Source organism: Cariama cristata, unplaced genomic scaffold (assembly GCF_000690535.1).
Source record: "Cariama cristata isolate BGI_N322 unplaced genomic scaffold, ASM69053v1 scaffold24456, whole genome shotgun sequence".
NCBI classification, from domain to species: domain Eukaryota; kingdom Metazoa; phylum Chordata; class Aves; order Cariamiformes; family Cariamidae; genus Cariama; species Cariama cristata.
In genome coordinates this window covers 10,995-24,459 of record NW_009623035.1, presented here as the reverse complement: position 1 = coordinate 24,459, position 13,465 = coordinate 10,995, and the positions used below count along the sequence as shown (strand labels likewise).

The 13,465-nt window shown below is 41.8% G+C and overlaps 1 protein-coding gene across 1 annotated transcript; it reads left to right on the top strand.

The window, feature by feature from the left end:
* Positions 1-1,482: 1,482 nt before the first annotated feature.
* Positions 1,483-13,465, top strand: WDR82 (WD repeat domain 82). Its single transcript, XM_009702586.1, has 9 exons — positions 1,483-1,505; positions 1,678-1,775; positions 5,900-5,966; positions 6,171-6,270; positions 8,307-8,423; positions 9,275-9,430; positions 9,553-9,622; positions 11,467-11,609; positions 12,711-13,465. The coding sequence occupies exons 1-9, from the start codon at positions 1,483-1,485 to the stop codon at positions 12,738-12,740; spliced, it is 804 nt and encodes a 267-aa protein (XP_009700888.1). The 3' UTR covers positions 12,741-13,465.

The window sequence follows — 13,465 nt, the reverse complement described above, 5'->3', positions numbered from 1 at the left end:
CTTTTGTCCATTGTTGATCTTTATTGTGTCTGTATATATTCTTTGATGTATATTCATTTATTCTGAATACAGCTTCTAAGCTTTAAACTTTTTTATAGTTAAGGAAGAGCCAGACTAGGCATGAGAGTCTTAGTACGTTTAGAACTTTGAGGTTGGTGGTGATTTTTTGTTGGGTGTCGTGTGTCGTTGTCGTCCCCGATAACTATAGAGCACAGTATGGGGAAGTGTATCAGGCATAATGTTACAGAATTTTGGTATCTAAATTTATATTTGATGTGTTATTCTCAGTTTGTAGCATGTTTGCATCTGAAAATTAATTTAAAAATCTACTGGAGGAACTGAGGAAGAATCTATTGAGATTTGGTCTAGGTTGTCTGTAGGTTTTAATTACAGTTGCTGGTTTGGCTTTCAGTTAATGGAAGCTTGTCCTCAGCAAGTTCATTTGAAGTCAAAACCCTATGGCTTCTGCTGTTTGAGAATTAATCTTTAAGAATGAATGTCTTTTTTTGTTCTGATATAAAAAGTCTCCAACTTGTGCTCTTGTTTGGGTGTGTCAATTTGAAGCTAATGAAAACAAGGAAAAAGTTGAGCATTTTAGAAATGCTCTGTCTGAGGGTGTAGTCTGATAAATTTTTCTTTTGGCAGCGGTATGGGTTTAAATCGCTCCTGCTGTTTGTTTCCATTCCCATACTGTTGTTTTTGGTTTGTGTTGATAGAATATTTTGTGAGCCTGTGTAATAACCAAAGTTATGAATTTCTGGATTAAAATAACTCCCGGAAGAGATTATATTACTTCTGGTGTTGATCGGTACCGCGGTTGGTTGACTGCCCAGCTTTGAAACCTCTCTGCTACCTCAGTTGAGGAAGAAAGGGGAAGGAGAGTGGTGAAGACTTTGCACTGCTTAAACAGGTGCTGATGCTGCTGCAACTGCAAGATACACTTGTTAATCCGCTACTTCTAAGTTTACTTTGCAGTTTAAATTTCTAGTACTGCAGTACATTACTTGCTTACTAGACCCCTAAAAATCCAGTTCTGTATGTTGTCTTCACTCTTACTAGAATATCTTTAATTCTGTTGCAAAATGTTACATTTGCGTTTCATACTTTAGTTAAGATTGGATATGAGTATAGTTCTCCAGTAGTTTGAGAGTTCCTGTGTTGCCGTTGCTTTTATAGACTACTGGTGTATATATATGTGTTTATGTTAATACTGAGAAGGCCTGTTCTAAATGAGACACCCTATTCTAGGTTTGAAGTAACATAGAACAGAAAGACAAATTCTTCTCAATCCAAAATAAGCAGCAGATGAATTAGAGATTTGGATGGCCAAGGGAACAATGAGGCAGTGCTGCTTGACATGAAGGGCTCGTTATGCTAGCCTCTTGTATTCTTTTCACAGTAGACATCAAGGGAAAAAGAATTTTTGGAGAAGACAAATAAATGCATTTTGCAGGTGTTACAGGGAGCTGCTCAAGGCTAGGGATGGTCTTGGAGAAGGCACCAAGGTGTGTGTTTGAAAATCAAATACAAAAGTTTTTCTTTCGTTGTCTAAAAAATGTCTGACTACTTGAAACAATCTTGTAATATCTCAATGAAAACAGGCCTTGTTAATGTGATGATTTTCAGTTTGAGGTTTTTGTTGCAGGGAGTGCAATTATTTCTGCTTCCTTCTGACAGACCAAAGAGAACGCTGTACAGTAAGAAGTACGGAGTGGACCTCATCAGGTACACACATGCTGCCAACACTGTTGTGTACAGCTCCAACAAAATAGATGGTAAGTGATCTACTGGAGTTCAGCATATTTAATCTCCTTACACTTAAAACTACATGCCTGGATAAATAGCTCTAAAGAGCTGGGAAAAAATTATAGCAACTTTTCAGTGATAAACGTGCTGTCAGAGACAGAGGAATTAATGTTCAACTCTAATGCACAACTCAGTGATATTCCCTCGAGCATGCTGACGTGAGTTTTGTTCATTGCTGCAATAACTAAGGGATTAAACATTGTTAGTGCGATAAAAGTTTGGTTCTTGATTCTGCTGTTCACTTTGCTGTTTGATGCCAGTGCTGTCAGTCTGCCTCTGTGCCTGGATTTCTCAGGTGTGAAATGAGGTAGAGGAACACGTGGCCAGAAGATGGGCAAAACGCTATAGCTCAGTCTGGTACGCACACAAGTCAACTGCAAAGGAAGGGAATGTTTTTCCAGTCTCCGTATGCAGCAAGGAGGGCAGGAAGTTCAGGTAACTCAGCAGATTGCCAGTCAAGCCTGCAGGAGGTCACAGACCTTTTCTGAGATTAGCTTTGCTTCTGTTAGCCTGTTTTTTCCCACGTAATAGACAGAACACCCATTTTCGTGCCCTTTCTCAATAGTCAGCGTCTGTGACAGCTACACTGTGTCAATTGGTGACATCAGAGGGCTTCTAGAGCTTCATGACAGGCTCTCTATTAATGTATTTAAGTTTAAATTAAAGTTCAAATTTAAAAACTGACACAGGTAGGTACATTAATTCTTCCTAAGATTGGAAACAGCTAGTGTTCATTTCAAATTTTGTCTCAGTTTTGTTTGTTTTAGCCAGTTTCTGAGAGCTTTTCAGTGAACAAGTCTGTTAGGACAGCACTTTATAAGTGGGTTTTAGCATTGTGTTTGTAAATGTTTCTGGAATAGTAGTTTTGGTTTGGTTTTTCCCTTGCAGAGACAGAGCTTGACAGTGGAGATGCTGGTGCCTTGTGGTGTGTGCTAGGTTACTTAAGGAATTTAAAAGAGTATGAATTTAGAGCAGATGGAAGTTAGGAGTTAGGAAGTCAGGTTAAACTAGAACAAGCTGGGCAGGAAACTAGAGGAACAAGGAAGTTTCCAACGGAATTGGATTTAATGGTGTGAAAGGATTAAAAGTGTGACGGGAAGCACTTGCCTTTTTAGTCTGTTTCACAACTTATTTTTTTTATTATGTTATTATTTTGCTATGTCACATTTCTGACTTGGCTTCTGTTTAATTTACAATTAATTAACAATTTAAGGAAGCATTTTTAATGCCATTTTGAGTTGTGAGGTTTTGTTCATAAGCACTGGTAAGCCTTTGAGGAACCAAAAATTAAGAGTCTTCATTATGCAGGGTAGCTTTATGATAAATACTTGATTAGAAGAAAAGGAAAATATAGAATGTGAAAGCATTTGTTGCTGTTACAAACTGTAAGCCTAATAAAACCATCAGTGTGTTCAGTAGGGATCCAGATACTCTGTAGTCCCTGATGCATGCAATCTTGGGCAAGGTGCATTGTATTTAACCTGTTACGCAGTTATCATAAGGGAAAATTGAGCTAGGATCGTGTTATTGAAGTGCTGGCGCTTGCTCCCAAGCATTTTATGTGTTGGAGTTGCTACCAATCCACTTCTGAAGATTTCCTCAAGACCTTTGGACCTAGTTGCTTTTACCTGATTCCAGGCTGAGGTAGTAGTTTGTACAGTTTGAGGGTCTATGATACCACCCGGTACAGGAGATAACTGTACAGGCCACTGCCTTGCCTGGGACAGAGTGTTGCCAACAAAAAGGATCACAAAGGATCACAGTTGCCCAGTGCTTCCTCTTTAGCAAGGGAAGATGAAATTCTGCATGGATACTTCGGAAATCAGGTAACCACCGTTCTTGCGGGAAAAACTAGAGATGCGTCTTAACAGCATGCTTGAAGCATATCAGTTCTAGCTGTGATGGGATGTGACATTGGTGTTGGGGATTTATGTTTTGTATAGTCACCTCAGGTCACTTAAAGCCTTTCAGAATGGTGTGTCACCAGCATCATGTTTCCAGCTTGGTCAGTCAGCTTTAGTTTTCTTGTCAAATACTGGAGGGTGGTTGAGAACTCTGATCTGAGCTTGATGTGAAACCTCAGGCAAAATTGGTAACTTTCACAGAAATTAAATGTTGCTGAACGAGTCTTTCAGAAAGCTCTGAACACAGTAGCCCTCATGAGTGTTAAAATGCTCTGTGTATATTGCATCCAGTTGGCTCTTGTTCTTCCGAGTCAAAAGTAAAACTGTCCTTTTCCCTCAGTTTGTCTTTGGAGCCTCAGCAGGACTTGTTACAGCAGTGCGGAGTCTCTTGGCACTGTTTGGTGCAGGTGCATAATGCCAATCTCTTCCATCCGGCAATAGCTTAAACTAGTGTCCTTGAACTAGTGTGAGAAGGGATTTTGCTGATGCTACTTTCAGGTATCGGAGGTTTAACTTGTGCTCTTTGTGTTCCGTCGCTTGGATGGATCTACACATAAAGATTAAAAAATAGTTTCTGTGCAGTAATAATTGTTTCCTATTACAAGGATTTCTTTTAATCTTGGGAGAAAGTCTCAACTGCATCTTCCAAAATTCTGGGCTACTCTTGGCATGTTCATCTATACTGTCACCGTTTAAGGCTTGGCAGGTGCTTAAAGCGGGGGGCAGATGCTCCCTGTTAACCTCTTCCTTTCCCAGAAAGGGAAGGAGAGGAGAGAAGGCAGGGAGAGCGACGGGTTGGAAAGTTAAAACAAACTTTAATAAAACAGTAACAGTGAAAAGAGTATGAATAATATTAAAACTACTGCTACTAATAATAGAAATAGAAATATACAAACCCAATATTGCTCTTCCCGATGATGACCGCGGGACTCGCAGTGCTCACAGGGCAGGGCAGGCACCTGGACGTCCCAGAACTCGGCCCCACAGCAGGCGGGAAACGGGATTGAGGGGTGCACGGTCAGGGTTGGAGGCAGGAGAGCGAGCAGAGTCCCACCAGGATGCCGACCATGAGGGATGACCCCTGTGATCCCCGAGCTTTCTACCGAGTATTCCCGTGGGTGGGATGGAACACTGCCTCGGTCAGGCCTGGGTCACTGCTTCCCTCGGCAGCTTTCTGGGGGTGCGACCCCTCCTCCGCCTCCCCCCTGCGCGGAGCCCAGCAGAGCCGGAGAGAGTCCGCAGGGAACAAGCATGCACCCATGGGCCTTTCTGCATAACAGTCTATGTCCTGCCCCAGCAACAACTACAGACATTAACCGACATCAGCTCTGAAAGCAGGCACTTCCTGAAACCTGTAGTGAGCTCCAGGCAGTGCAGTTACTAAGAAAACTTAACTGATGGAAAAAAAAATAAAATCTACTGAAAGCAGAAATAGTTCTGTTTCAACCAAGCCAGGACATATACTCAATAAAATTACCACTTCAGAAATGTTGTGGTGCTGCGCTGATCTATCCAGTATATTTTTAAGATTGCTTTAAGTGGACTAAGTTTTAAATTACTTTTCTGTCCTCTTCTTAAAGCTTAGCTGCTCTAAGTACAGAGAATGTGTGAAGCTGTTGACTGTCAGATTAAAAAAAAAGATCTGTTTGCTACTTTTTAATGGTCTTGCCCTTGCTTTGAAGTTCATGTTTTTATCTTCTCTTCAGCTAAATGTTAAAATTCACACATTTCCTAGTTGGAGACTTATTTGCTGGATATGTACATAGGTAAGACAGCAAGAATCATGCTGTATAGGAAAAAAAAAAAAGAGGTGGTAGTATCAGTTTTATAAATTCGATACTCTCAATTTTGTGAGAATGATGGAATAAAACCAACTGGTACTTAAATTTTAGCAACTTTGAGATTCACTTATGTAAATCACAGTTTGCCTTTAAGATGTCATATGACTTCAGACTGTGGGAAGTCTCTTTTCCTAGTGCCTGATTTCCAGTCCTGCCTTGGAAACCAAATTATTTTATATCTGTTTCTAACTTGATTCTGTTTCAAAGTCTGACTTGAAATCAAATAACCAGACTTATTCACTGTGGCAAGGTTGCTGTTGCTGTGGGGAGCAAGTTTACTGTGTGACCACTTTTGGATAATGTTGGGTTCATGGTATAATAAAACTTATGGTTTGTTTATGTTTTCAGATACAATCCGATACCTCTCCCTGCATGATAACAAATACATTCGGTATTTCCCGGGGCATACTAAAAGGTAAGATGTGGCTTGGAGACAGTACAAGAGAAATTGAAATAATGATTGTAATGAGCTTGGGTTATGTTACGCTCAATTCACTCTGGCTTTCGCTTTGTAGAATTGTTCATGGCGATTACGAGCTTGTACACAGCTGTTGGGTAGGTGTTAACTCCATTCACTTCTTTTGGTTGTCTCTGATGCATGTGGTCTTCTGTGTTGCAGAGTGGTTGCTCTTTCAATGTCTCCAGTGGATGATACTTTTATTTCTGGATCCCTTGATAAAACTATTCGACTTTGGGATCTCCGCTCTCCAAATTGCCAGGTAGGATATCAAATTCATGCACATAGTATGTTGCGTTTTGAGTTAGAAGGATGAAAAATGGATGTGTGCTTGTTACAAAACAAAAATACTGCCAGAAATGTATGCTGCTTATGTAGTGTTGACACCTTCCTGGAATGCTGAAGGAGCCTCGACCACAAATTTCTGTGAAATATGCATGTCGCATTGTGTAACACCACTCACTTTCACCTATGTCTCTGCTGGAGAGGTGCTGAGAAGAGCAAGAAATAACACCCACAGCTGATGAAAGAAGAGAAGAGCTGGGTGTCATCAACTTGTTCATCAGACTGCTACCCCATGCAGTGTTCTCTTTTAGCCAGCATCTTTCCTGCGTTGGGAATGCATCTTATCTGAGTGTTTATAGTGTGTGTTTAAAATTGATGCCTTGATGCGATTAAATTTGATGAAGAAACTGATGATCTAAAGTAACACAGCAGCCATATGGTCTACCCCCTCCTTGCATCACCTTTGTTGTTCATCAGACCTGTTTGTGAGCAGAGCTATCTTTCTAGCAAGGCAAAACCCTATTTGGTTTTACTGATTTATTTTGCTGGAATACTTTACTTTTTTTAGTGGAAGTAGGTTTGTGTGGGCTGGGAAAAGTACCAGAGCTGGTAGCAGGGGCAGGAATGAACGACTTAGGAGTAGACTTGCCACCTTTTATTGGTGATGAGCTGTTTTGTCCCTGTATCTGGTCACGTAGTCTTGTGCTCTTATATTTTCCCATCTGACTGGGACCGTTTTGCATATGAGAGGGGGCTATTTACTTAGTCAAGATGGTGTAAACTGTAAATGCGAAAGGAAGAAAAGGTTACATTTCTTACAAAATTATTTTATTTGTCTTAAAACCAAGCTTTTTCTGACAAGAAATCTTAATTTTGCCCTTCTCCAGGAGTATGCCTTTAATGTCATTGTAGAAGTTTCCCTTGGGATGAATCTCAGTCTCAAAGTTGCTACAGATGAGATAGGGTCGTAAACTCAGTAGCAATTCTGTGATTTATGCTAACGCCTGAAGTTGTAAGAGTGGTAAAAGTAGGACTTGTAGCTGGAAGCTGCATCTCGCAAAGTTTGGGGAACAGGTTGAGGACGTGTTACTTGTAATTGTGAATTTGCCCATGAGATGGCAGCCGTAGTGCCTAGAAACGTCACCGGGAAACCGGCGATGTCCCGCTTGCGAGAGCCTTGAGTATTGGCTAGCTTACTGCCTAGCCTGCAGAGGTCACAGGGAAAACTGACCTAATTGGAAAGAGAAGTAGTAAAGTCTCTAGGCTTCTCTAGAGAAGAATGGTATTTCAGAAATGCAGAAACTTCTTAAATGTATTGTTGATTTAATCGAAGATGTGTTCTTATTTATGTGTGTACGCTTACATAAAAACATTTGACTAACACACAGAGACCTGCCAGTCAGGATACAGAAGATTAGATATCTTATTGGCTTTTACCAAATTTTCTACTATGTGAGTTAAGGAAAATTTAACATTAAAAATAAGCACTGATAGTAATCTGTCAATTTTAGTATGTAAGGTCTGTTGGCTTCCAGAAGGTATGAGTTTTCGTTAAACAAGCATGGAAAGTTCAGCAGTAGTGTTCACTGGAGCTGTTTCTACTTGCTTTCAACATACTTTTTTTCCCCCCTCCTTCACAACCATAATGGTAGAGTGTTGCTATCAATCCCAGCAGCACTGTTTTGTGGTGCTGTCTGGTTATTAATACAACCACATCATCCTCCCTTCTCTGGCTACTTTTTGAGTGGATGACAGCTTGAATAAGGTCTTGATTTTTTTCTAATGTAAATTTTGTCACTGCAGCAAACTGGAAGCTCCGTGTGATGACCTGAAGTAGTCAGAGTTGCTTTTGAGAAGCTGAGTTGTGAACCTTTGTAAAACTTCAATATTTACAATTGAAATTCAGTTGTTCCGCCCTTAGGCTGCTGTCCTGCTCACAGTGGGCTCAAAGGGCGGTGGTAGAAATGTGAGCATCAGTTTTGCAAAATAATTTGGACTGCTTCTATTTTCTAGGGTTTAATGCATCTCCAGGGGAAGCCGGTGTGTTCTTTTGACCCAGAAGGGTTGATTTTTGCTGCTGGTGTCAATTCTGAAATGGTGAAGCTTTACGACCTCCGTTCTTTTGACAAGGTGAGCTACCCTAACTTTACCTCTTATGCTTTTCAGCTTGCAAGAAGTAGTCTAAACTCAGTGCTCAGAGGCTGGATTTTCTTTACTCCAGCTTACTATCTGGGGTGCCTGCTTGGCACTTGGAGAGTTTTCAGTAAGTGCACATCTCATGGACAGAAAGGGATATGTGCTGTCACCAAATCTTGAAATCCGCTCTTGAGCCAATGTGAAAGTTTACTTCTACTAACTTTTTAACCTGTTTCAAACTCCTGTTTAGGCTTTTTGTTGTTGGGTTTTGGTGTTTTGGTTTGTGGGTTTGGTTTTGGTTTGGTGTTTTTTGGGGGATTTTGGTTTTTTGGTTTTTTCTTCCTTGTGCTTATTCTGGAAGAACACTGGCAACAATGGAGTCAGGATTGTCAGAAAGGATGGAAATTTCAAAGGAAAGTGTAATTGGGTGCATAGCTCAACTGGCTAAGCACTGAGCATAGTTAGTTCCGTGGTTTTCAGAAAGTCAGATGACAATAACACTGGCTCAAGCTCTTTCTCCAACTTCAGTTAGCAGCCTTGTTTGAAAACTTCATCCTACCTTAAATTAATTTCTGCTGTTGAATGTGGTAGAGTATGGGACTGTTGGGTATTGAAACCCCCTACTGTGGCTCTTTTTTGCTATGGAAACTGTGGATTCATACTTCTTTGAAACCTACACATGCAATGACATGTATTTGCCATGATGCTTCCCTTTGGTATCTTAGGGCTGAAGATTTTATTTTGAAAAATCTTAAACTTTTTCCTGAACTAAGGTTAAAAGCAGAGTCTTGTTGGAAGCAATGCATGCAGAGTCTACATCATATTTCCCATTTTTTTCTTTGAAGGGGCCATTTGCTACGTTTAAGATGCAGTATGATCGAACATGTGAGTGGACAGGCCTGAAGTTCAGTAATGATGGCAAACTCATCCTCATATCAACTAATGGAGGGTTCATTCGACTGATTGATGCCTTTAAAGGAGCTGTCCTCCATACGTTTGGGGTGAGCATTTGCCTGTGTTACCTGCTTGAAACTTGGAGTTAGTTTTGGGAGCAGGTGCCCTCTGGTTGTGAGATTGCTGTGGACACACTCTCTACTACATACTCTCCTGTTTTGTGCCATAGGGTTATAACAATAGTAAGGCTGTCACGCTGGAGGCATCATTCACACCAGACTCTCAGTTCATCATGATAGGTAAGATCATTCTTCTTGGAAAGAATTTCAGTGCTCTGAAATCAGGTGTGTTATGTAGGGCTAAAGTTGTGTCTGTTGGGAAGCAGAATGTATTTAAATAATACAGTGCAGCTGTAAGCTTTCTTTGCATTGATGGTTTTCTGTTTTGTTAGTTTACTCAGTGTTTTCTAGGCTGAAATGTAAATAAGTCTGGAAGAGGACTTTTATTTTTTCCTTCATATATCAATGCTATTCCAAAAAAGATAAGAAACTGGCAGACTGTTGTAATGCGTGGAGACCTGTCACACACATAATTTATGTCAATGATCCTCACCCTGTGGCTAGGATGTCCTCATGTGCTGCCTCAAAGTCTTTTTGGGCTGTATGTTGTGGCCTGCCCTCCATTGCCTGATGAACAAGGCACCTGTCTGTGCTGGGGCGACTGGTCTCATAGCCTGGTGCATTTGTACACCTCTCGGGGACATTCCTGCACTGGTGACATGCTGGGGCAGCTGCATTTTGTTCATGTGGGTCTTGTAAACCCCCATGTCTCTGGAACAAGCTAAGCTTAACCCCCGATAGAAACAGTAGGCATCAGCCTGATGGCTCCCAGCATGTGAATCCTCTGGCCCATGCCCCCTTCCTCACCCCTTGAAGGAGGGACTCTTGAGTGAAGTGAGTGGCAAAAAGCAGTTGCAACTCCTGTATAGCCTGGTGCTGCAGGTTGGGCACCCCAGGGTGAGCACTTCAGTTGCTCTGCTACATTCTGCTGCACAACAGGACCCATGAATGCAAATCAGACCTATCTGTGTGGTGCTGCCCTCTCCTAGCACTTTCTTTTTGGTTTTATTTGTATGGCTGGTGCATCAAATATGTTTAACTTTGTGGTAGGTGGTATCTGGATCCTCATTTTTCCTGGATAAGTGATGGTCTTGGCAAAACTTTTTTTTTTTTTTTTTTTTTAAATTCTGGCTGAGAACTTCCAGATTACGGAGAAGGGAGGTGGGGTCCTTTGTTTAGTCTGTCTCTGGAGAGCACTTTATTGCGTATATTTACCTTCCTGTTGTGCCCTTCCAAATGAAAACTATAGGGGAAGAAGTCCCAAAACATTTATTTCTGTTCAGTTTTTACATATGGTTAAGTTGTAACTTGTGCTTCTTAATTTTTCCTCCATGAAAGGCTAGACATATAAATACAGATGCAGAAGAAAATTCCTTGCATTTTTATTAGGAATCCTATTTAAAATGAGACTAAAGCAGAATTGAATTATAAAAATGTTAAGTTCCCAGCATCAGAGTTTGCAAAATGCTGTTTTAAAGTGAAAAACCTGTCCTGTTATAGCAATGTGAGAGTCAACATCTCCAGTGAAGCTTCTGGTATTTGGCATAGTGCATTGAAATCTGGTTACCTTCAATGGTAAAGCCTTTGATTCTGTGCCTACCAAGTGAAATACTTATCTCCTTCTGTGTCTGAACTGAGAACTTGTGTGAACAATGACTCTTACACCCAGCTTTTTGCCTCTCACATTTGTGCACATCAGCAAGGGTCTTTCCTCCTTAGTTGGACATGTCAACTCTTCTTTTCTTCTGGGGGACCGTAGTTGTTAACCTCTGCCAGAGTAGCATTGCACTGTGTTGTGTAGTGGAGTCTCTGCGGTATGAAGATATAAAACTGCTGTTTGGATACAGGTGTGTACGCTCTAGTGATGTTTTGTAAAGTGTGCGTTGAGAATTTTAAAGGTTAAGCTATGAAAATGAGGCATGCTTGTTCCCACAGTTCTCTGACAGAAAAGGTTATGTTCTTCATTTTCTCTGCTGGCCTCTCTGATGTATTTTGCATATCTTGTTTTCCACTCCTGCCTGCAGGTTCAGAGGATGGGAAGATTCATGTTTGGAATGGGGAAAGTGGGATGAAGGTGGCTGTACTGGATGGGAAACACACAGGCCCTATAACCTGTCTGCAGTTCAATCCAAAATTCATGACTTTTGCTAGTGCATGTTCCAATATGGTAAGGAAAATGTTTTAAGTTCCTCCTAGCTCAATGAGGTGCTGACCCTTTTAGAAATTAGTCTGAGAAGGCTCAGTGCCCCGATGGGTATTTCCTTGTGTTGTGGTTTAACCCCAGCCAGCAACTAAGCCCCACGCAGCTGCTTGCTCACCCCCTCCCAGTGGGACGGGGAAGAGAATCAGAAGGGTAAAAGTGCAGAAACTCGTGGATTGAGATAAAGACAATTTAATAGGTAAAGCAAAAGCTGCACACGCAAGCAAAGCAAAACAAGGAATTCATTCACTACTTCCCGTGGGCAGGCAGGTGTTCAGCCATCTCCAAGAAAGCAGGGCTCCATCATGCGTAATGGTTACTTGGGAAGACAAAAGCCATCACTCCGAACGTGTCCCCCCCTTCCTCCTTCTTCCCCCAGCTTTAGATGCTGAGCATGACATCATACGGTATGGAATATTCCTTGGGTCAGTTGGGGTCAGCTATCCTACCTGTGTCCCCTCCTAACTCCTTGTGCATCCCCAGCCTCCTTGCTGGTGGGGTGGGGTGAGAGGCAAAAAAGACCTTGACTCTGGGTAAGCACTGCTCAGCAGTTATTAAAACATCCCTGTTTTCAATGCTGTTTCCAGCAGAAATCCAAAACGTAGCCTCATGCTAGCTGCTGTGAAGAAAATTAACTCTATCCCAGCCAAAACAAGCACACCTTGGGCTTTGGTGAGAGCCAGACCCCTGTCTGTTATGCCTTGATTGTGCCTTACTTGGCAGGTAGATATTTGGGGCAGCACATCTGGCAAGCCAGCGTTTGAACACATACATGAAAGCAGAGCAATAAGTGAATGCGAACGCAGAAATAGGAGTTCTTTAGGTCACTGTACCTGGCTGGTATTTTCAGTTTGTGTAAGACTGGCTTGCTCTGGAGAATGCGCAATGCAAACCAAACCAGTGTAAGCAAGGACTGTAACCTTGAACTGCTGGGAGGGTGTTGCTGCCTCTTTGGTAGTCTCTGCCTGTGTGCTTATAGAAGGTAGCAGTGGTCAGCTACTACAGTATGCTGTAGGAGAGATTCATGTTCTGCTCTGTAAAAGGTGTTCTTTCTTTCTTCTTTTATAGGCCTTCTGGTTGCCAACTATTGATGACTAATTCCTATGCTGCAACTGCTGTCAGATGACTTCCACGCTGCTAAGAGCAGCACGTCGTTGCAAGCATAGTGTTGGAATTGCCTAGGTCTTCTAGTCTGTGTTCCTGTTCCTGCATATGTTTCCATATGTCTTTCCTTTATTTGCTGCACTCGTTTGTGAGGACTCCTCCACTCGGCCTCCTAATGTGTTCAGAAGCAGCATACTACATGTTCTTACCTTCCAGTCTCTGTCCAGCAGGCTTCAGCCGAAGTTGGAAATGACACAGTATTATTTCTGAGAGCAATGAAGTCTGTTTTAATTACAAAATGTTTGTTGCATTTTTTAAGCTGTAATTGTGTGTTTTCCTTCTGTAAGTGCACAAGGCTAGTGATGTTCCAAGGTGGAACGTGCAGTTCCTTCCCATAAGTGCATGTTTTCACATCTGGGATCTCTCTGGTTTCACCGCAGTCTACAGATGCGAAGTTACTTCTGTGCCAAATGCGAACACTGACAGTTTTCAACTTACGGAGCAGATGCTGGATTCTTTTGCAGTGGAACACGCACCGAAAGAGTGGGTGACTGTAAACACATATGATGCATCCTGTCATCCTTTTTTTGGCAACCTAGTGTGCAACAAACCGTACAGGTTTTGTCCACTGCTGGAGCTTGCCGAAACCTCCCTGCTCTTTGCTGTGCCAGCATCCTGGAGGGCGCAGACAGTACCGGTGAGATCCGGTCAGTGTCCCA

Excerpts from the sequence above, each read along its gene's own strand:
- WDR82 (XM_009702586.1), top strand. The coding sequence starts at position 1,483 with ATGGTCTTGGAGAAGGCACCAAG. Across the intron at positions 8,424-9,274 it reads ACCTCCGTTCTTTTGACAAG|GGGCCATTTGCTACGTTTAA; the intron begins GTGAGCTACCCT and ends TTTTCTTTGAAG. Across the intron at positions 11,610-12,710 it reads CTAGTGCATGTTCCAATATG|GCCTTCTGGTTGCCAACTAT; the intron begins GTAAGGAAAATG and ends CTTCTTTTATAG.